The sequence below is a fragment of the Vidua macroura genome, chromosome 3 (genome assembly GCF_024509145.1).
Source record: "Vidua macroura isolate BioBank_ID:100142 chromosome 3, ASM2450914v1, whole genome shotgun sequence".
NCBI lineage: Eukaryota > Metazoa > Chordata > Aves > Passeriformes > Viduidae > Vidua > Vidua macroura.
This window is the reverse complement of record NC_071573.1, coordinates 31264854-31287987: the sequence shown is the minus strand read 5'-3', so window position 1 is coordinate 31287987 and position 23134 is coordinate 31264854. Positions and strand designations below refer to the sequence as shown.

The 23134-nt window shown below is 43.5% G+C and overlaps 1 protein-coding gene across 1 annotated transcript in view; it reads left to right on the top strand.

The window, feature by feature from the left end:
* The first annotated feature begins 1953 nt into the window (after positions 1–1953).
* Positions 1954–23134, top strand: part of TP53BP2 (tumor protein p53 binding protein 2) — a 51962-nt gene continuing 30781 nt past the window's right edge. The window contains exons 1-2 of the mRNA XM_053974183.1: positions 1954–2087; positions 21420–21567. Coding sequence (XP_053830158.1) covers positions 2061–2087; positions 21420–21567 — 175 coding nt within the window. The 5' untranslated portion in view covers positions 1954–2060. The remainder of the gene's footprint in view (positions 2088–21419; positions 21568–23134) is intronic.

Below are 23134 nucleotides of genomic sequence, written 5' to 3'. Positions count from 1 at the left end.
GGTGGTCTTTTCTCCCAAGTAACAAGTGATAGGGCAAGAGGACATGGCCCCAGGTTGCACCAGGAGAGGTTTAGATTTGGTATTAGGAAAAATGACTTTACTGAAATGTCTTAACTCAAAGGCTGCCCAGGGAAGTGAGGGAATCACCATCCCTAGAAGTGTTCAGAAGACATAGAGATGTGGTGCTTAGGGACATGGTTTAGTGGCAGACGAGGCACTGTTGGGTTAATGATTGAACTCAATGATCTTCCAAACTCAGTGATTATATTATTCTACGATTCTAAGAATTTCAGTTCTCCTTTGCCACTTGCTTTGACCTGTAACATTTTTATCCTGTAATACAAATATAAAGTCTGAGTTTTAGATAATCTAGCAAATGAAAACTTTGGCTTTTATAAGTGTCTTCATAAGCCTTCTGTGCGTAGGTTGACCCATGCATGCGGGCACTGGAGAAGAGAATCGGAACGGGCGCAAATCGGGAAAGAGCTGGAATTCACAGATCCCACTCAGCCGGTGGGATGCCCGCGGGGTTTGGGAGGGCGCCGGCGGGCACGGCGTGGCGGGAGCAGCAGTGCGGCTCTTTGCTCGCGCCTCGTCCAACAGCGGCGTGGGGACGAGGCAGCAGCCCCGCTGGAGACGCGCGTTTTCCGCCGGGACAACGGGGGAGCCGCTGCTCGGGACGCGGCCGTGACGTCACGGCGTTGCCAGGAGACACCGCGCTGTGTTCGTGAGGCGCCCAATGGGCGCCGGGGGAGGTGACGTCATGCCGGCGGCGGCGCCTTCTCATTGGCCGGCCGTGGCGCGGGGGCGAGGAGCGCGGGGAGTGGGGGGGGTGGGAGGGATGCGGGAGCGGCCCCGGGATCGGGACAAACACGACCCGGCTCGGCCGGGATTTTATCCCTGTCCCCTGAGCTCTACCAATACTGTATTAAATAGTGCTTGCTCACCGCCTAGGAGTTCCTGGGGGAAGGGGGGGGGGCGTTATTAATGCTCTCAAAATTTCTTTAGTACTTTAGAAAAAGAGATGTTTGTATACAAATTAGGTTCGTGTTTTGCTCTTCCTTCATCTGGGAACTTCTAATCCTCTCCGCTTTTATCCTGCCTAATTACTGCGAAGATTTTAGTACGAGTAGGAAAAACAGATGGGTCTGGTTTTCCTGGCGACGGAGCCCTGTAACGGTGCCGATTGAATATACGTTTTTTCCAAGCCTTGCGTGAGCTTCTGAAGTGCTGCTAGCCAAGTGCCTGGGTTTGAAATGGGTGTCCTGCACACTGCTCCAAAGAACGGAGAACTTTCCCTCCACGTCTTAAGTGGGTGCAAAAGATTCGTGGGGATGTTTTTTGGACAGCCCAACTAAGACTGTCATCTCAATGAGGTCTGGCTTGATCGACTCACCAGGTCCAACCAAAAATAACAAAAAAATAAAAGTGCCTTGGGCAGGGATGCTCCATTGACTGTGTACACGAGGAGCTAAAAGGGATCTGTAGGACAGTCCGTGTGAGGCAGTAGGGACGGCAGGGCCTCGCAGATCAGCCTAGGGGAGGCTCTGCTGTTGAAGCCTGACCTTGGCCGGTGGCTTCCATCCGCGGTGCCGATCCAGGGAAAACCGGGCTGCGTGTGCCCCTGCCCTCCGTGGGGCCCCGAAACTGGCACGTTTCGGAGCGGTGTACAGGAGGAGGTGACCCGTGGGGACTCCCACGGATCTCGTATTGCCACAGCCCCGCTGAGTGTCGAGCCTCGGGAAGTCCGACCTCCCTCGTGGAGCTCCGGGCCGGCACCCGCGGCGGGGGCAGGAGGCGGGCCGGCCCCTCCCGGGGGTGGGCAGCGGGCGGGGCGCGGCGGCTCCTCCTCGCCGGGCCGGGGTTAGTTTCGGAGCGGAGCCGGGGGTGGAGGCGGCGGGAGAGCGGCTCTCGGTGGGAACAAAGCGGAGGGCGGGCGGTGAGGCTGGGCCGAGCCGGGTGCCTCCCGCAACAGGTCGTCCCGGCGGCAGCGCAGCCCCTCCGCCCCTCCACGCCGCCGCTCCCCGCGCCGGGTGGCGGGGCCGGCACCGGCCGCCCCCATGCGGTTCGGCTCCAAGATGATGCCGGTGAGTTCCGGGCCGCGGCGAGCGGAAAGTTGGAGCGGGGCAGCGGGAGGGAAAATGGATCCTGCGGACGTGGAGGGGGGCAGGAGGCGACCCTCTTTCCCTTCGGCATTCCCTGCCCGCTTTCCCCCGCTCGGTCCGGGCTCCGCGGCCGCGCAGGGGCTTCCCCTCCCCCTCCCAGGTTTTCCTTTTCTTCCTCTTTCACGCCGGGATCAACTTGTTAGACGGCCCCGCTGGAGCCGAGCCAGGGCCGGGGGGGGCCGCGGGGCCTCGGCAGCAGCGCGGGGTGGAGGGGGACCCGCAGCGCCCGGGGCTTTTCCTTCGCCGTATTCCCGGGGGATAAGGCTTCCCCGCCAGGGCTGCTCGCCCCGCTCCCGCAGGCTAAACGGGCACTTCGTCTGGATCCTGCTTTCTTCTCGTTTTTCTTCTGTTGGTTGATTTTTTTTTTTTTGGTACCAATTTCTTAAAGTTGGTTTGAGCCGTGCTGCTTCTGGCGGGTGCGGGTGGCTTTGCTTTGGAGTGCCCGGGCTCCCAGAGGAAGATGGTGTCCGCGTTGTTTACGGTTCAGAGTGCCTGCGAGCTCCCGGGACAGGTATTCCCGACCTCGGCCGGGAGAGTTTCGGGAGATGTTGGCGGCGGTGTGTGCTAAACCTGCCCGGCTCTGGGAGGTGTCTCTGTTCTAACACTTTCAAAGGGCATGCGGAGCACCACCTCCTCTAAGGAGTTTTACCATGAATTTTAAAACTGCACCGTTTTTGTCAGCTGCGGTTGGATGAAAGCAAAGCCCAGCAGCTTTTCCTTAGTTTCCAGCGCAGTATATGTGAAAGCGGTGACGTAAAATAGTTTCCTTTGAAAGTACACCTGCCACTAAATACCTGGGTGTAGTGACAGGGATGTCCGGTGAAATCCATATTCTGTTGTTCTGATCGACTGGAGTATGTACAAAAAATCCCGACAAGCTTAATACCTATTTAGTCCGAGCTGAGGGTGCTTTCAAGTGTTCTCTATGCCGTCCTCCCCCGGGCGATGTGGCCTGTCTTACCCAGTAGCTTTGCACGCATAGGTGGTTCTTTCAACAGCATTCTTGTATTAATGATTATTTCTAGTTTAACTCTTCAAGGAACTGACTGAAGCAAGCAAAAAAGGACCTGTACTGAAAGGTGAAACTGGGAATCCATGCTGGAAGGATGTGGGTGTTTCAGGGAAGCTTGTTTTGCTATAGGTGTGAGGTTCTTCCTCTGCAATTAGGAGGAAATAATGAGCGATAATTTGATCTCGCAGAACACTAGAGAAGGCTGGGTGACGATTGCTCTAGCTAATGAGGGAGGAACAGACAGAATATGAACCCAACTAGATTAAATAGCCAAAGTGTTGTGCAACAGTGGTGTCTGCCGGTAAAAACTTAGAAAAACAAGCAGTAAACATAACAAGATGTTAATTTAATCCATGTCAAAACTGAGCTAGGTAAGCGCCCTCATATATCAGTGAAATCTTCAAGAGATGCTGTTGCTGGTGAGTTCCTTGTCACTGAGTTCAAATAAAGGAGAAAACAAGCAGGCGCAGTCTTACCCCATCAGCATTTACAGGTGACAAGTTCCAGAGTATGCATTGCCCCGGTGGCTCAGACTTCTCTTTGGTTTATGACTCAACTCATTAGGGATTCTGGTTTTTAACACATAAATAAAGGGATGAATACGGCCTTTTCACATTGTGTTTACAGCGAATAATGAAAGAATTATGAGGGTCGAAAGTGGCTTAAGGAATAAAAATGTAACTATTTTGAGTATAAGAACTTTTAAATCAGCTTAAAAAGCTTTTCTCCATATTTCCTCGCTGTTTTTTAGTTAATAAAAAAAATAACATTTCTCTTTTCACAAAAAATGAAAAGTTTGAGATGGGCAGAGAAGGAGGGTTTGAAGAACGGAGGGAACAGGACATAAGGATTCTTTTATTTATTCAGTAGTACAATGTCCATAACTTCAGTATCTTTTTTCTTCATTGTTTGAATTAGAAGTAGTAGGCTGGCCCTAAACCATCTACAAAATGTTTTGTTTTTTAGAGTTTAAGATTACTCCTTCTTTTCCCCACCCTGCAAATAAAATCATGTGTATATGATTTTTAACTCTCAGCTCCAGGTCCATCCCCTGTGCTCCAGAATAGAGTTTGGGCAAAGGATTAAACAACACAGTTTGTTCCCCAAGTGGGAAATACAAGCAATGTGGGCCCGGCCAGGAATTCACCTCTGAGCATCTGCCAGGGGAAAGCTGGGAAATTGCTGTAGCAGCATAACTACTCATGCTCTTGGGAGACTACCCTGAAATGGGAATGTTTTCCTTGTGGTAATGACAGATAGGAGCTAAACTGCTGCTGTAACCATATGTCAGGGCAATGGGATTGAAAGTCTGCACGAGGGTGTACTAAGAAGTAATTTGTGTGTAGCTGTACTGATGAAGGTAATAACAGGGTTAATGCTGGCAAGCTGTGTGAGGTTGTCTCACCTTTCATCTGTGAAGGCTTGTGGGAGTGTGACTGGTACTGTTAAGTAGGGAAAAGGAGCTGGAAACACTTTCTAAAATAGCATATTTTTCCACAGCATAATTGGTATCTCTCCTTTTATTTTACATTATTACCCTAAAAAGGAGCATGTATTGAGAAATAATTTGGGTCATTATGCATGCTGGATAAATGTTTGGGTTTTTTTTTTCTGTCAGAATGTGGGATGTGGTAGATTGAGCTACCCTTTAATACCCAGAGAACTTTTTAAATCAAACCCCCTTGATCTAGATAAGGATTAATTTTTTTCAGTTTGAATTATGTGCATTGGTTACTGGGGGCCTCCTGGATCCAGACCAGCAGCTATATTGTTAGGGACTAACTTGGCAAACTGGAGAGCACTTTAGTTCCTTAGTAAGTTTTGCCTTCTACCATCAGAAATGACTGAAATGTCTGACACTGAAGTTCTTGATAACTTCAAGTTCTTTTCTAATCAAGTTAAGCTTTCAAGTGTAACACTGCAACTTTGATACCACAAGGAGTAGTGCTTTCCTTCTAAAGTCTAGCATCTTGTCCCGAGGGATCTTCTTGCAGTTGCCACATCCAGTGAGCACTTCAAGTACATATTTTCATTGCAGAATGCTCACTAGTTTGTGGATATGTGTACATTTTACTTTTCAGAACTGCCGTATGGATTCTGATTTACTGAGGTAGTCTAGTAGTAGCCTGTCTTTGGGAATTTTTGTCAGAAATGCTTTTCTGGTTTAACTAAAGAACTTTTAGCAGAAGTGAATCTCTTGGGCTTTGTAAGATAAGCAGCTGTAAGTTTATAAACAAACTGACCCCCAGCAGAGTTTAGCTGTAGGATCTCTGTTCTGTTCCTGTGGTCTTTTAATGATTTCTCTCTGATCAGGTTTATCAGTCATTAACACTGTTTTCCTTGTCCCTTTTCATGGATTTCAGTGCACGAATGGGGTTTCAGACTGTGAGCTCTTCAAAGAATATGCTGCATATCTTCATCTAATTGGAGGATTTAGTTTATTAAGTGTTCTTTTAACTGAATATCCACTTAATGTTAATAATTTTAAAGTTTTAATATTATATTCAAACACTTTAATGTGGTACTCAGTGTTTAAGTATTCTGTCTAGAATGCTAAATAAAGCTTAGGTGATTGTTTTGCTGTGCTGTCTTAGCTCTAAACTTCTCAAACCTCTTGCACTTCTCTTACAGACTCTGACCTCTTGTTATGCAAAATAAAAAACACTGCCTTGAGGTTCCCAGAGTGCTCTTTTCCCCGTCCCTTTGCTTCATGCTATTACAACAGATATTTTTTACTTTTTCTTCTATTCACTGAATAATTGCTCCAGGAGTAGTTTTAAATGCATTTACTTTCTCCTATGTCTTTTTTTAATACCATAGCACTCTGCCTGCAGTTTGTGTTACAATACACAGCAGTGTGTTAATATCTTTGTTTCTTTGTGTGGCTTTTATCAGACATGGGGGAAGGGCAATATTACAAATTCATACCAGATCAAGCTGTGGAGACCATGGGAATAGTTAATTATGCCTCTTCAGATCTATTGAACAGTTCAGGGGCTGAGTGCCTCGTGGGGCTCTTGCATTTACAGTTTCAAGGGCTAATATGCTGTCATGAAGTTTGGGATGGATGGATAAATCACAGACTTTTGTTTTGTCTTCTCCTTCCTAGTGTTGTCAGATGGGCTCTCTGCTTTTTTGGTAAGCAGATCTGCTTTGTGGGATTAATTTACACCCAAGTTAGTTGGACTTTAAAAGAGGCAGGTATAAAGGTTATTTACACAGAATAAACTAGCGGGATGGCAGTGTGCCTAGCATTCCTTTCAAATTATTGATGGAGAAACAGTCTTGAAAGTGCTCCATTTGTCTGGGTTCTGTCCTTGTTAGCAGCCTGCCTTGGGGACTCCTTTCTCTCCCACTGTGTGTGTTATGGAGCTTGTTTAATTATGTGCAGAGTTGTGCCTTGCTGCTATACAGCCTCCCTGGAGAAGGAGTCGGGGAATCCTGAGAAGACTGGCTCAGGCTGCCTCCTATGGCTTGGTGGCATAGCTGAAGAAGGACTTCTTGCTTCCTTTTGCATGTGCCCACTGACAACAAAGGAACAGATCCTTTTAAAGTCTGGGCTTTCACCATCTTGTGAAAAGTAAAACTTACTCAGTGCTCTGGAAACTGGAGGATGCTCCTATTCAGGAGGTAATGAGCACATAAAACTTCTCTTTGCTCTCAGTTTTGTTATCTTGAGGCCTGGTTTCTGTCAGCTTAGTCACTTGTGAGTCAAGCAAAGTCTTTTTGATCTTCAGTTCCCAAACAGTGGGATGATACTGTGAGTAAAGGTCACCAGAAATCCTGGACATCATGTGAAGTGTACTTAATTATCTTAGTCACTACTGCTTAACTGGTTTAGAGGTTTCAGACTTTTCTGTGGAACATGAAAGATCTGAAATGTTGTTTAAAACAGTGTTAGATAACTTGCTGTAGTTTGGGATAAATGTTCATGGAGAGGGAACGGTGAGTTGGGGACAGAACAGCAACTGTGTCTCTGACGTGTTAAAGGGCACAAAGTTGTCTTCTGCTTTTGCTGTTTGCGTTTAGTTAATCATTAACATTCAGGATCTTGCAGCTGCTGTTTAGAGTTAGTCATGCACGTGTACTCATTGGTTATTTCACCATAGGGATGGTATTATGTGGATGTTGAATCCACGGGTGTCTTAAGGATGATCTCTTTGGTTTTTGTTTCTGTGGTGGTAATACCAAGAATTTTTTTTACTGAGCTGGTAATGTAGTTTCTGTACAAATTTTTTCTATACTGCTGTGATGCTTCCTGGTTTTAATCTGATATGAATCTTTGATAGATGGCTGTACTACCTTTTCCTGGTGTTTATTTTAAAAAGGAAGATTAGGGGAAAACTTTGTGCATTTGTCTAGGGTTTTGCATTTTTTTTTAAAACCCTATTCATATGTTTATTTCATCCTTCTGCAAAGCATAGACATTTTAAAATCTAGCTTGTACTGCAGTTATCACTTATTCTATGTGGTTGTCTTGATAATCAAATTGATTCTTTAAAGCCTTTATCTGCAGTGTACCTGGGTTATACTACCCAAACTCGTGTAAAAACGTGGACATGTTCCCACAGAATTGACAAGAAGATGACTTTAAAGGTTCTGACATTATTGAGTTATTCTGTATCAAACATTTGATCTGTAAAATGCAAATTGCTATGATCATAACTTTGAATAAAGTGAGCAGAAGCTACAAGGAGGTCAAGCCATTTGTTAGAGGTCATGCAGTGAGTTCAGCCTGGGATGTGGAGGACCTGTAGAGTCAAACCAACTGTACATTGTGGTGCAGCTGGAATACAGGTCTGTCATATCCAACATCAGCATTTAAATGATTTGTAGGGTTAGTCACAAATGGGAAGAGAACTCTGGTGGTAGTTCTTTGTGTTCCATGCTTGAGAATGGGCCCTGAAAGAGATGCTTCTTCACAAATCCTTTACAAGTGTATATAAAATAAATATTCTTGCTTCATTGATTAAGATGTATCTTGGATAAGAAGCAGTATATGAGGTTTGTTTTGGTTTTTTGTTGAATAAAGTAGGAGATTTTCGTTGTTGTTTGATACTTCTATTTTGTGAAAGTTAACTACTTAAGGAGTAATTTAGATCTAAGTTTAGATTACTGGTTTTCCTCTATTTCATTAGGGTGTTAAATCCCATTGTTTCTTTGAATTGAAAGCTAAGGGTGAGTTTCTGGAACTGTGTATTTTTCTTAGCTAAATTTTCCTTCTGTCATTTAAAAGAGTAAAATCCTTTTTTTTTTTAATGTATTTGAGCTCTGTTCTGCACCAAACCACAGTCTAGCAGCAGCCTGTGAGTGTGTGGAAGAGGAGCTGGAAGGCTCCACATAAGCACTTGTGTTCTCAAGGTGTGGAGGCTCGACCTTCTACAAGGTGACCGTCCCCTTCCTGAGTTTCAGTAGCCACAAGCCTCTTCAGCAAGACGCAGGAATCTCGCCCTCCTATTCCTTAATTTTGCTGAACAAAGCTGAAGTTGTGTAACTTGGCTGGGCTAGCAAATAATATGAATTTAGAGGAGGCCTTTTACTCCTTGTAGCTGGGTCCCTTACTCAGCTGTTTCTGTCATACCTGTACACAGTTATAACTTGCTAATTTCCCTGCTGCCTGAGGGTGGTGGCTTGTCTAGTGCACTTTCTTCTTTTTTATTATTTTTTTTAGGAGTGTGTGCAAAGACCTTTTTTCACTCTGCTGTCCATCATATGTATTTGCTGTCCTGAATGTGGAGACTTACCTAGGTCGGTATCTGAGTCACGCAGAGCAGTGATTGTTAGCTCCTGCCTGACTTCTCCAGACAAGTGAAATCCTTTCCTGCCATCTTTGGATATCCTAAGCCAGGGAAGACCCTCTAAAGGATGGCACTCCTGGAATTTGTTAGAGCTTCTCTGGTCTCAGCTGTAATACAACTGTGTGTCTCTCAATATAATCAAGTGTTCAGGAGAAGGTGACCTAGCAAGGAATGACTGATTTCTGGCTGTAACGGAGTGAGGGAGCTGCCACTGAGTCGCACAAGGGACCAGGCAAAAAGAACCAGACCTCCCAGGAAAATGGCAGGAAGCTCTCCTGTGAAATACCAAGGTGGCAAAGGGACTCTGCCATGGCTCGTGCCCAGGCCATGTTCCTGAAGAGTGTTGCTGTCCTGTCATGCTGCCCTGTAGCCTCTCCATGCTGCATCTTCCAGCCTTTTGAGAACACATTCTGCTACAAGGGAAGGTTTGTGCAGGGAAGCCATGGACACAGCACTCTGCTTCTTGCCTCTGCACTGCTGTGCCTCTGTGTTGTCCATAGATCTTGCCCACAAGGCCCTTCTCAGAGTGATTTACCAGTGTTGCACGAAAAAAGTTATTTAGGGTACTTTTCTTGCAGATAGTATTTAGCAGTGTTGGCTAAGAGAGGATTCTCTACCTCTAGGGAAGCTGAATGAGCAGCCAAGTAGTATCAGGCTGAAAGGGACAACTTCTGAAGCTTTTGAAGCAAGAGGAGCCTGGCATAATATGAATTATATTTGTTTAAACTCTGCTCTGTTTAATTCATTTAAAATAGGTGTGACAGACATCACCTAAGCAACCACCATTCTGTACAGCACTGTCTTGTTCACTGTCATGACTTTGGTGGCAAACTGTAAAGCCAAAAGCCACCCAGCAAGCTCTGCTGCCTTGCCCTGCTGAAGTGTTCTCCCTTCACTTCTCAGCTGGTGTGTCTGCTCAGAGCCTGCTATTGCCTGGAAAGAGCTGTGGGGAGTGAGCAGCACTTAAATAAAACCTGTCAGACAGTGATCAGCTCTACAATCTGCCACCCTTCTGCAGCATCTGCTAGAGCGCCTGAGGGTTCGGGATACAAGTTAAAGTGTGTAGAGCTCCCCATCACAGGAGCAAAGGTTGGATCAAGCAGGTTGCTTGGGCTCATGGGCTGATAGAAAGGATAAGATTTCTCCTTCCCAATTCTGCTGTAGGTTTACATATCCTGTCACTGTAAAGTGGTTGGCTAAGACTGTCTGGCCATCCATCATTTCCCGTGTTGGCCTAGCCCCACTGATGCCTTTTAACCTGCAAAATAACAACAAAGATCCATCTGTTCTGTTGCAAATGCTCAGTGTGTCCTTTGTGCCAACTGAATGGATGCTGCTTCAGTTACTAATGACTTCCTGTGTGTTTGCAGCCCAGAAGAAGTAGGACAAAACCCCTCCTTTGTGGCTTTGAATAATAATATCAGCTGTTGTCAAATAGGCGTGATCACCAAGCACAGGCATTTCATGCTGGCCGTCTTTGGCGTGGCTGGTGGCTGTGTTGGTTGTGTGCATTGCCGTGTGTCCTGGCAGTCACCTGGATGTGACAAGTGAAGGTCATTCCCATGCAGCAGGAGTGTGTACCCACCCAGAGCTGGTGCTGAATTGGGAAGGGCTTCTGCAAAGCACTTTCTGCAAAGGTGTGGTGTGACATTACACCTAATTAATTTAATGGTAGGATGCTGCTCAAATGGATGGTCTTGTTCCTTTGGTTTCCATCCACACCCAAAGCCACATGTCTTTTGTAGCTTCCCCTTGAATTTAGGAAGGACTTGAGTGATGGTTTGTAGGAAATGCTGCCTGCACTAAAGGCAAAAAGGAACGAAAAGACTTCCATGGTGGAAGTGATTTGTCATGGGGCTGTGCAATCAGAAATAACGGGTGGATTTGGGAGGATCATGGTGTGCCTCAGCTCAGCATTTAGGTTAGCTGAACTGGAGCAGTCAGATGATACCTTATCCTCTTTCTACCCTCCCTTGAGAGTTGGTAATACAGGGGAATTTCTCCACCATCTTTGTGTATTGTCACTCACTGCAAGGATTAAGTTGGACAAACAAAAACATATAATTTACTCTGGTGATATTTAGGAAATGTAACAAGGAAGCCTCTACATTGTAACAGCAAATATGTAGGAAAGCAGAGGGGACTTTGAAAGTGGTAAATAGGCACACTATTGTGATGTGTGGTCTGAAATTCCTAGTTTGGGTTGGTTTGTTTTGTTTTTCGCTTGTCCTGCAGGTAGATGGCTGAAGAGCACATTCTGGAATTGCAGCATAAAGGAGATGTCAACCCAGCCTGTGGTGTGCTAAAATGCTCTGAATTTGCTATTGTAGTAATGCACTTTAGGGTACCAGACTGGCCAGCTTGCATGACAGAGCAGCTCAATGTGTCCTGTGACTTTCCCCACACTGGAATTAATCTGTGTGGTTAAACATGTCATTGTTTCAGATGCCAGAAATGGTGTGTCCTCTGACCTACCTGTGTGTCATGAGTGTTTGGGTTTAGAGTGTTTTATGGAGGTAGGACACAGGTTTTGACAGCTGTTTTCCTAGAGGAGTGACTAATACAATGTGTTTTCAAAAGTGGCACAGAGCTCTGTGAAGTTGCTGGTTTTGGAGTAAATGAGTGTTCTATGATTTTTTTTTTTCCCTGACTTGCTACATGATTCGTTGTGTGTTGCTATTACATAACAAATCTTCTGCTCTCTTGTTCTTTTTTTAATACTGTTTTAGATACATTGATTCACAAAAAAAGAAAATTCCTCTCTTCTGCTTCTATACCCTGCCCTCTCCCATGGGTGCTCCCATCAGCACAGCCCCCTAGTATCAGTAAATAGAATTTAAGTAATAAATGTGCTTGATGTATGGGTAGGCACTTGCTGTATGATAAATGTGACTTTGCCTTGCATGTTCGGGTGGGCTGAGGTGGAGTTGCTTCCTGGTGTGAATGTCGATCGTTTTTTTATTGGTGAAATTATTACGTGTTGGCTGGAAAAGCAGAAAAGGAGAGTTTTTAAACCCAGGAAGAGTTGGTGTCTTAGGCAGTGGGAGGTGTGGTGTGGGTGGGAAAGGTGCCAGATCCTGTGATAGCCTGTGTTGTTTACGTGTAGGTGGTATTAAATATGCTTTTATCTCTGATGCACATCTATTTTTGCTTTTCTCCAGGAAGAGTCTTGTCTGTACAAAATCTTTTTTTATTACCAGGACAAACACTGGACTTTCTTTTCATTGTGAGAAAGTACCTGCATTTTAAAGGACTGTCTTGAGATGTGTAATTCTCCCAAGTCCCGATAGGGAGTACTTACTGTGGCCCTTTTTTGGCCTCTGGCCGTGTAGGAGTCTGAGAGAACCATAACACTTATTCCCAATGGGGGGAAGCTCTATTACAGCAAGAGTAGCCTACTTTCTTTTTTATTTTCCTTTATGAAGTTATAACTACTTTTTTTTTCTTTTGTACAAAGACTTCCTCTGGGTTTGACTTAAGTACAGAAAATTGAGATGATTCAGGCTTAAGCTGGAGTTCATAACCCCACTCATTATGCTTGGATGTTGCCTTGGCTTTAGGATTGTTGGGAACAGCCCATGTTTTGATACTGAAGAATGGAAGGAGGAGAAACTGGAACCCCCTGTGATTATGTTGTACGAGTTGGACTGTTCCCCTTTTCTGTAGTATGTATCTATTGTAAGAACTACAAGGTATAATTTTTTTATCTGCCTGAAAAATAACATTAATTTCATTCTGCTTGTGTATGAAATGTTTATAACTTGGTGCTGAATGCAGATGAGGCAGAGTCTGCCTGAAGGGGCAAACCTCCAAAGATCCAATTCTCCTTTGCTGGCTCCAGGAGAAGGAGGAGCAAGCTGCAAGTAGGACACCAACAGTACAAGCCCAAACACCATGTGTGGGCTTGCTTTTCTGACAGTCAGCTTACAGGAGTTGATGGTAAAGTGTCCAACAGTGCAAAATGGTGCCTGCAAGGAGCCACGAGGAAGGGTTTGGGGAGAAAGAGTATTTTGGGGTGGAAGGGAATATGCTGAAGGTGACGAGCTACACAGATGGCAGTGACAGGGATCTGTGAACATGCTGCTGTGTGGTGTAATGTGAAGAATATATGCAGAGTTTGTTTACTCTGGATTTCTGGAGTTGTTTAACTACATTGGTGCAAATTCAAGTGGATTCAGGTCTGAGCAGAATGAGCTATAGATGATTGGTGTTGGCAAATGTGGGTGCTCAGTAAAAGGCTGTGGTTTCCTACATGTGTTACTGAAATGTATTTTATATCTCTTACAGGCCAATTTGTTTGGTTTTTATCCTTGTATTGGGTTTCTACAGCCAGGTTTTGGTGGGGAGTGGCTTCTGTGAGAAACTGCCAGAAGCTTCCTCCATGTCCAGCAGAGCCAGCTGCAAGATGGACCCACCGCTGGCCAAAGCTGGACCAGTCAGAAATGGTGGCAGCACCTCTGGGATAACATATTTAGGAAGAAGAAAAAAAAAAAAGATACTGTGCAGATGTAGTAATGGCTGGAGAAGAGCAAAGTGAGAATATATAAGAACCACTCTGCAGACACCAGGTCAGCTCAGAGGAGGGGGAGGAGGTGCTCCAGGCACTGGGAGTGAGATTCCCTGGCAGCCTGTGGTGAATTCATGACTGTGGTGGGGCACACAGGTGGTGCCCCTGCAGCTCTTGGAGGTCCATGGGGATGCAGAGATCCACCTGCAGCCTATGGAGGAGACCCACACCAGAGCAGGGGGATGCCTCAGAGGAGGCTGTGAATGGGCTCTGAACCTGTGGGAGGCCCGTGGTAGAAGAGGCTCCTGGGAGGGACCCCTCACTGGGGCAGGAGAAGGACTTCTCTCCCTGAGCAGCAGCAGGAACAACATGTGATGAGCTGACCACAATCACTATTCTCATCTCCCTGCGCCACTGGGGTGGAAGGGTGGGAGAAAGGTCTTATTGTACTTCTTATTTTCCTGCTCTGAATTTTTTAATCATAAATCCAGTTAATATCTCTAATTTGAATCTGTTTTGCCTGTGACGTTATTTGGGGAGTGATCTTCAGCTTCTTATCTCAACATATGAATCCTTCATTATATTTTGTCTCCCTCATTCATTTGCAGAGGGGAGTATTAGAGAGGCTTCAGTGGGTGCCTGGCATCCAGCCAGTGTCAACCCACTACAAACTCTTAGTTTTTTTTTTTTTCCTACTAAATGCTGATGTTGCAATAGATACTTACAGTGTAAAAGTATGGATGCCTTTAAAAGACACCTCTGTTTGAGATTTTCTTGCCATGTGGGATATGTGGTAGCTCAGTCAAGGAATGGGGAGTTATGTTATGTTGCTCCTGTGCTGAGTGTTCATCCAAAATAGTGAGCTTTATTTGCCTAGACCTTTCTGGTGTCTGGCTTGTGGGAGGACATTTGCTTTCTTGTGTATGGAAATGCCTGAAGAAAAACGTCAAGTTGGAAAACATAACTTGGGTTCAAAGTAAAAGTCTTCATTTGGAAAGCTCTCTTAAAGACTGGGTGCATAATGCTCAGCTGAAAGAAGGGGGGATGTAGGTCAGGAATCCTGTGTTTACCGGTCCTGATAGACTTCACAAAATCAAAATTGCTAATCTAAGATAATGATTTTCTACAAGATTTGGCAGGAAAATTGTTATTGCATATTCCTCATTAGTAAGTCTGAACTGCAGTGCTGAGTTCTGTTGTTGAGGTTGCAGTCCATGAAGTAGAATGAGAGCAAACATCCATCCATTAATTTCAGACAGTAACAATACTTGGCCAGAACTCAGGCTGTTTCCCTTGTAGCTCTTCAGATTCCCATCATGATGATTCAGATGCCTGATAGTGAGATGTAATGTGGCATTTGTGCTATAGCCTTTGCTCAGTTGAACTAGCATATACCATAAGCAGATGGCTTTCATTCTGTTCTCTCTACAGTAAGGATAAGAGGGAGGAGGGAAAAAAAAAAAAGGGGAAAGCTTTCTCTTTGCTGCTTTCAGCTCATTTTCCCCATCCCTTCCTCAAAGTGTACATAGATGTATGTTGTATTTTAAGTCCTGGAAAAATTGACATTTTTGCTAAAGATAAAATACAAATGCATAACAGACTTATTGTTTAAAGTAGAAACTACCATACCATTGAGAGTAAAGGCTCAGTCTTGTTTTCTGCTGTGATACAATGAAAAGGGAAAAGGGCTGTGCTTTATATAGACTGGGAATAATCTGAACAATCCCATGGTGCTTCCTACTGTACTCCACCTACCTTGCATCATAACTTCCTTTCTCGTATTTATGGCCCAAAGCCAGTGCAAAGTAAACGGAGTAGTGTGTGCGGAGGGCGAGATGGCAAGAGCTGAACTCCATGCGTTTGGGTGTGGCTGGAGGCAAGTACTAAACTTTACTCTGCATTTCTATTGAACCCTTACTGAGCTGCTGAATGTGAAAAGGATCAGGGATAGCAGTCATACCATGTGCTTGTGTTCTAGTAAGTCTATTCTTATCTTTTGCTTACCTTAATCTTCTGCTTACCTTAATCTTTAGGCGCAATAAGTGAGGATGTTGCCTATCGAAGGACAGTTTTCAGGTTCTGAGGAACTTCATGCTGAAGAATTACCGAATTACTCTATTGTTGCGGTATACTTTGCACTGAATGGAGAGTTGTAACTGTGTACCAGCTCTGGCTGCTGCTTCTCAGAATAGGAAAATGTGCTGTTGTGCAGGCTGTCTTCTGTTGTTTAGAAAGTTCCATCAAGTCAGCAAAAATATCTGTTTTAGCCACTGATTTCTTTGTAGCCATCTGGGAAGGTGCAGCATCATTGCTCCCACTAGGTAAGATGCAAGACTTCAATTTAAAACTCTTTGTGTGGAGGGGTTTTGTATTTATCAGGGAAGACTTAGTACTAGTTTAAACTGTAGGTTAAAGCAGTTATTTCGCATTTCTGTCACTTGTACTTGAAATGTGATAGTTTATTTATTAATTCTAAAATTTCTATGTTGTTAGTTTTCCAGTTAACTAAAACTAGCTTCTAAAATTACATTTTAGTTCAGGATGTAAATTCATAGTAACTGTTTAGGTTTGAAAAGACCTAAAAGAACGACTTTTAATGCCTCCTTAAAATGAGATTTGAGAAAAATTGTTATGCAAGCTAAAGCCATTACTTAGCTGTGTTATGGAAATATAAAAACCTTCAACACAGGTAATGAGTGCTTGAAGGGATTAGGTTTCAGTCTGAAATGCACTAATAAAGAATGTGGTACGGAATTATGTTATTAGCTCTGATACAAGGTAACAAAATGAATCAAATTTTCCAGAGGCAGTATGCTTGTTTGACTATCAAATAATGGGATTGGCACTGCTATTGCCTTCTTGTGTGCCTCAGTTTCCCCGCCTGTAAAGTAGGAAACTGCTTACTTGTGTCATGACTTCCTGGTTATTAAGTGCTTTGAAGCTGAAGAATACTGTGTGAATAGATGCCACGGTTTGTATTGTATAGTGCATGCTGTGCAGGAAGCCTCCATAAAGTTAGGAATTCAGACAATAGAGAAAAAGAGGGTTAAGTTGTTATTTTTTTAATGTATTCTCTTATTGATTATATTTTGTAAGGGACTGAGTTTTGCTGATTGTTGCCCATTGCTGACATTTTATGATCAGAATTAGATCTTTCCCTAGAAATGTGGGGATGGGGGAAATGTGTCCCTTTTAACTCAGGTAGTTTCAAGAATGAATTAAGTGTATTTTAATTTGCATCATGCCCCATATAAGAGTGTTCTTCTGAATATTTGAATCCTGAATACTTGAATGCTATTTGTGTATGAATTACAAAGTGTCCAATTTAGCACCCTTTTAATTCCAAAGATGTGTGACATCAGCTTTATAATAACTAAGGAGTAAGAGAAGTCTGATCCTTGCAGAAACACCATCAAAGCTGAAAAGTAAATTGCATTTCTATTCCCGCCATTTTAATCAATAATTGAGGCCTTCTGATCTAAGGAGAAGAGTGATTCAGGGCCTTTGATGTGGAATGACATCTTGTTGGATGGATGTGAATTATAAGACATGTTTGCTCAGGTTAATTTTTGGAAGCGGTTTCTTCTGGGTTTGGAATTTTTAAATTTTTTTTTGTTTTGTTTTGTGTGGCAACAAAGCAGGAGCCAAAATAGAGTGTGGTCCTAGCCTAGCACTTTTACAGAGCTAGCCATTCTTCAATATTTTACTTTCAGTTGAAAATGTATTTGCAGATGTTGAGACCTTTTGTACTTAATATTGGTGTAATTGTATGAAATGATCCCGTTGATGAGCTCAGCAGTGAGTGGGTCAAATTTGCAGGCAAAGGTAAGGCTGTTTGATGTGCAGAAGAGACATGAGGGATTATAAAATGGCCTGTGATTTGCTTTAATTGATGCCCTCTTCTGTCCTCCTGTTTGGTTGCTTTTCTTACTATACTCTCTGTTCCTGGGTGTGTTACAATCCTGTCTTAATGACTGTAGTTGGAGTTCATTCATAAATAATATGAGTTGAAGCAAAATGATATATTTCATGCTGAGAGTACTCAAAGTTGTACTTCACACCAATGTGAGGTTGTTTTATATTTGTGACTTAAGTGTGGCAGGCTTTTTTGAGACACAAGGTCCTTTATGTTCAGTACTCTGCTTTTCCATCCAGTTGTTTGTAAGTCAAACACTGCAGTCATTCCTTGCAAAAACTCTCCCTTGCTTTAGCTCGTGTGACCTTGGTCTTCCCTCTGTCCTTGGTGCAGCCGATCGAACTGCCTCATTTGGTGGCTCCATAACTGCAAACTTCTATTTTCTAAGCTGGAGCAGAGTCAGCTGGAATCTGTGATGTGATTTTAAAAGGAACTGCTTCAGTAGATACACAACACCCCTGGTTTCTCCCAGGTATGCCAAAGTATTGCAGTGCTTTTATATTTAAAAGCTTTTCAGTACCTATAGTGAGCATGGTTTTGGGCTGGGAAAAGGGAGGGAAATCTTTTAGTTTAGACCTTAATTTAGGGATCTGAGTCATGTTCAAGAAATGCTTGGTCTGTTTGCTGGGTATTCATAAAGCTCAGTTTTTGAAAGTCTAGAGGAAAAACCCCTCATCCAAGGCTATATGGAATTGTCAGATGTTTCAGTAATTGCTTTCATGCTATCTTTAAAAAAACTACAAGGTCTGACTGAAATTTGTCTTCCTTTTGTTTTTTTAAATCAAGTCCTTCATGTATGCCTAGTTTGAAACTGAATTTTTTGCGTGTTGGGTTTTTTTTCCCCTCTGAAATTGCTGGATGTTTGTATTCAACTCTTAACATCTTCAGTTTCAGGGAGGAGCAAGAAACTGTTTTGTGTTCTAGGTGGATGCGAGGCTTCCAGCTTCTGAGCGAAGTGTCATGAGAGTACTCATTTCCTTTGTTTCTTGTTGCCACACAGCAGTAAAACAGTGATACAAACTAACTGCTAGGGTGGTTAATGAATGCCACGGTTGAACCATTACCAAGGGAAGCATGAGTGAGGCTTGGATATCCCAGTTCGAGGTGGTAGCAGCCACCAAGGGTGATGAGCAGCACCAAGAAGCCACAGCAGACGTTTGGTTCACATCAGTTTCTTCACCTTTCTCACTCTCTGGGAAGAGGTAGCTCTGTGATGGATACTCTCTGGTCAGCTTGCCCTAGGCTCCAGTGTGTCCAGGTGAGCAGCAGGATACCCCAGGAGGCCTTGCAGGTGAGCAGGCAGTGGTGGTGACAAATGCGACACCGTTTGGTGCAAGAGGAGCCCAACTGCTAAGAGAACTTGATCTTCTCAGCATTGCCCCTGGAGCTGAAGGGAAGGAGGATGAGATAACATCAGTATCATAACATTTTAGTTGCTTTAGACTCTAAGGACTTTTAAAGTATGTTTTTTAGGGAAGTTGCAGTTTGGTTGCTTTTCTTTTCCTTAGTTCCTGGAGTATGTGGGCTAGAGGTAATGCAGACACTCTCAAGTCCCAGAAATGGCCCCCACACAGCAGGCTTGAGTGCTTTTGGCTTAATGTATTAGTAATTATCCTGAGCATTGTGGATAGAAATGGCAACTCGTGATCCTTCCTGTGTAGTTGTCTGTATTGCTAAATCCTAAGGATTAACAACTGGATATAGACAGGCACACTGAAGAGTGAACAGCCGAGCTAGGGTCAAATTAGGTCTGCTTTGTGTATAATGCCATGGTTTGTATAATTTTCTCTTAATTCCCATCTGTGAACTCATCTTTTAAATTAACAAATGTTACTGCAGACACACAGCTTGTGCCATTTCTGAATGGCATTCCTGTTCTGAACACAAGGTTGTACAGCATTAAATGTGAAAGGTTGATGTATAATACCTACATAACCCTGCTGTAAATCTATTTGGGAACTTTTTTTTTATACTCTTCTGCTCCAGTAATTGTGATTAAGAGATATTCTTACCTGGCTGCACCTGACATCCTTCACTGTCAGGCTCATCTAGGGGAGTCAGAGACACTGCATCTGAAAGGTAGCGTGTTCTGTGACAAAAGATTAAAGCCAGGTGCCAGAGTTCCTGCTTGGAAAACTTTGTCTCTTAATTTAGGTCACTGTCTCCTTGTGCTGTAGACAGCAGAACCAGTTGTGCTCATCTTCACTATATAATAAGTGTGTGGTAAACTGATCTTACCTGCCTCCACATTCTCTCTCCTAGTTTCCCTCCTTACAAGCTCCAAGTTTGGCTTTTTTGTTTGGTTTTCTTGTTGATTTCTTGGGTTTTTTTCCTTCCCATAAAGTGACAAGGAAATGGGTAGGGGAATGTAGCCATTGGGCAGTTTTGAGCTCATGTTCAGCAGGCTTTTTCCTTTCTGTGAATATTTGTAGAATGTGTTCAGGAATTTATCAGAAGCACTTGTCTTGGGGAGCTGGGCAAAACCAGTGGTCAGAAATTCTGTGTTCTTGGTGTAGTGCCAGGGCTCATAAAAACCTCTTTGCAAGTGTTTATACTGCCACGAGTGGGCCAAATATTTGCAGTCTGTGTAACAAGCTGTGCAGAGTCTGGAGTGTTTTTGTCAAAGCTTTTAAAAGAGTAAAGGCAGCCTCTCATATAGGGTTGAAGGGGATCTTGGCACTCAAAAGAGCCCTGGAAAGGCTTTGGAGACATCAGGAACGTGCATGTGCACAGTTGTATTCCCTGAGAATCCCTAACAGCGGATTCCTAAAGCTGTGAAACAGATGGGGCTAAATTTCTCTTTGCAAAGGCATTAAAAACTCTAATTCCATAGTATTTACACAAAATCACAGAAATAATGCATGTGGTAATGCTTTTGTTATTTTTTAAAAAATTATTATTTAAATTTATTTAGAAGGGTATTTATACCTCTCCCCCCTTGTTTGATTTTGCCTCATTTTCGTCCTCTTTGAACTTTTGAACTGTTGCTTCTAAGGATGTATACCTCCTTCACCCTTTAGAAATAAGGACAGGCAAGGATTTGTGTCTTTTCTTGAGAAAACGCCTTTTCCATCTGTATGAAAAATCCTGAATTGTATAGGTTGCTGTTGCTTGAAACGCTTAGTGGATAATTGCTTTCTGGAGATATTTGACTGATTTTTGTGTTGCAGGAGGCCGTGTGACTAACAGCCAGTTGAGACTGAAGTTCAGAATAGATTTCAAGAGAATTGACATTAATTTTTAGCTAGCATCAGTTTAATATTAATAGCATGTAGCAAGTTGGTGCTCAGAGGCAATAATCAACATTTTCTATCAAATGTGGCAACAAACTTTTTAGAGTGCTTGTTTAGTAGTTGTGGCAGGAAAGACATGAGCAAGAACATCTGTGTGGTGTGTATAAACAGAAAAACCAAAGATCAAGGATCCTTCTCTAGCTGTGAAGAGGAAGTAAAATATCCTTGGTTTCCTGGGAATGGGGTTTGGGGGGTGACCTTGTATTCAGGCTGAGACTAAGAGCACAGCAAGTTGACTTGTGTTTCTAGGAACCTTTCGATGAAATACTTAGAGAAATGCAAATTGTGTTTCTACTTCACTGCCTGTGTAGTAAGCTCTGGTCTTGTTTTATACCAGATAGAATTACCATTGTTTTTCACTCCTGCTGAACTCTAGTTGACTGTTTCTCCTGCTGTGTCAAATGATTGCAGGATACATACACACATAGTAAGGTGGGAGGAGTTCTGACACATCACCTGAAGAGAGAAGGAAGGAGCACCAGGTCCACATTTGAAACTGAGTAATCCTCCAGCAATGTAATTTTTAGTTGAGCAGGGGATTACTTCTGCAGCATCTCTCTTGCTTATACCATAAAGAAATTTGGTGTTGTTTAGAAAATTGTACCCACTGTAGTTGATGTTACCTGTGTGGGAAAGAATGCATTTGACAGCAGCTTGTGACTCCAAGGTGCAGCCTGCCTTTGTGTTGGGAAGTAATAACCCTGTGCTGTTGCCTTTGTCTTCTGCAGATGTTTCTGACCGTGTACCTCAGTAACAACGAGCAGCACTTCACTGAGGTGCCTGTCACCCCCGAGACAACCTGCAGAGATGTGGTGGAGCTGTGCAAGGAGCCTGGGGAGAGCGAGTGCCACCTGGCTGAGGTGTGGTGTGGCTCAGGTAGGTCAGGCTGGCAGCTGGTGAATTACTGGGCGTTCTCTGCTCCTGAGAAGGTAGCACATGGAGACCTGACAGATGTGATCCTGTCCCAGAGAGTTCCTGCATTACCATTTCATTGGTTTCTTCAGCAGACTGGCTGTGTGATAACCCACCTTCAGGGCTCACACGTGCAAAGCTGAGTGAAAAGCAAAAGGGAACTTGAACATGCAGATGTTTTGTGTCTGTGCAGCATGCAGATGTTTTGTTCTGTGACTCATCTGAGTCTGAGGGGTGTGAGCGAGTTTTTTTCTTTTCCTCCCCCACCCCATAGTAGGATCCCAGCAGCCTTCAGGGGTGTTCTGATGTACTAAGTATTGGTAGTTCTGTGACTGGTTCAAAATAATTTCTTTAACACCAAAGGCATTTTCACTTGGAGTGGCAAAATAAAGCTTCCTTTTTCAGATGACACCTTCAGTGTTACCAATTGCATTGAGTGTGGATGGGAAGGAGTGTGTTAGCAGAAGTAGTGGGAGTTACCTGGTGTGAAATGCTCTAAAGAAAGTGACAGGGAGGATGGAGAAGATAATTTTGACTGTCCTTTCAAGCCTATGGAAAAGGGGTTTGTGCATGTGGCTCATTGTAACTTTTTTTTCTTTTTCTATGTTCTTCTGATCTTGAGAGTTCAAATCTCCCTAACTTGCCGTGCTCCACTGGAACTGGAGAATATGTCAACAAATGAAACCTAAAATATTACTCATGTCTCATGGCTTAAATGGGAAAGGGCTCTGGACTACCTCCTGTCTTCATGGTACTCATTAGATGCTGGGAGCCATCCAGAGGCATAAGATAGATTAATCCCTGATAGGATTTTGAGTAATGAAAAATAATTATGTCCAAGCCAACCTTTTTGAGATGCTTCAATAAGATTATAAAAGATTCAGATGATAAAGGCTTATATTTCTCTCTTCCTCTGCTGTTACCTCAGGCTCACATCTGTTAAAAGAAGTTTTTGGTGAGATGGATGTTTGCTTGATGCTATGAGATACTTGAGTTGTCTCTTCATATTTACTTGCTTCTGACAGAGATGTAATGTTTCTGATATTTCTAAGTCTAAAAAATGGTGCAGAATATTTTTATTCTCCTTAGAAATAAAGAAGCTTTGCTTCATAAATGATAACAAAATAAAATCAACAATTCATCATGGAAAGAGATCTTCTAGGAATGTATTTTAATTGTACATCTTTGTCTAAATCAACACAATACTGAAGTCTACAGTGAAAGAGAAGTAAAATAAGGGTTTAGGTAAAACTGCTGAATTTATAGTTGGCCTTAATGCCCATACCCTTTTAAAGAGCACAAGTGGTTGTGGTGAAGGACAGGGTTGGCCTGTTAGTACTGAAGTTGGGGCTGTGCTAGAGTCGGCAGCTCCTCTCATGTTTCCTGAACCTGGATTCTTCCTTGGCTTTTGAGATGATGATGTAGAGTATGCTAGAAAGGGCAGCGAGATTGTCCTGAAATCATAGGAGAGCACCTATAGGAAGAGGCAAGTGAAGTCTGCCAGTACTTAGTGCCTAATTGTTCTGGTTAA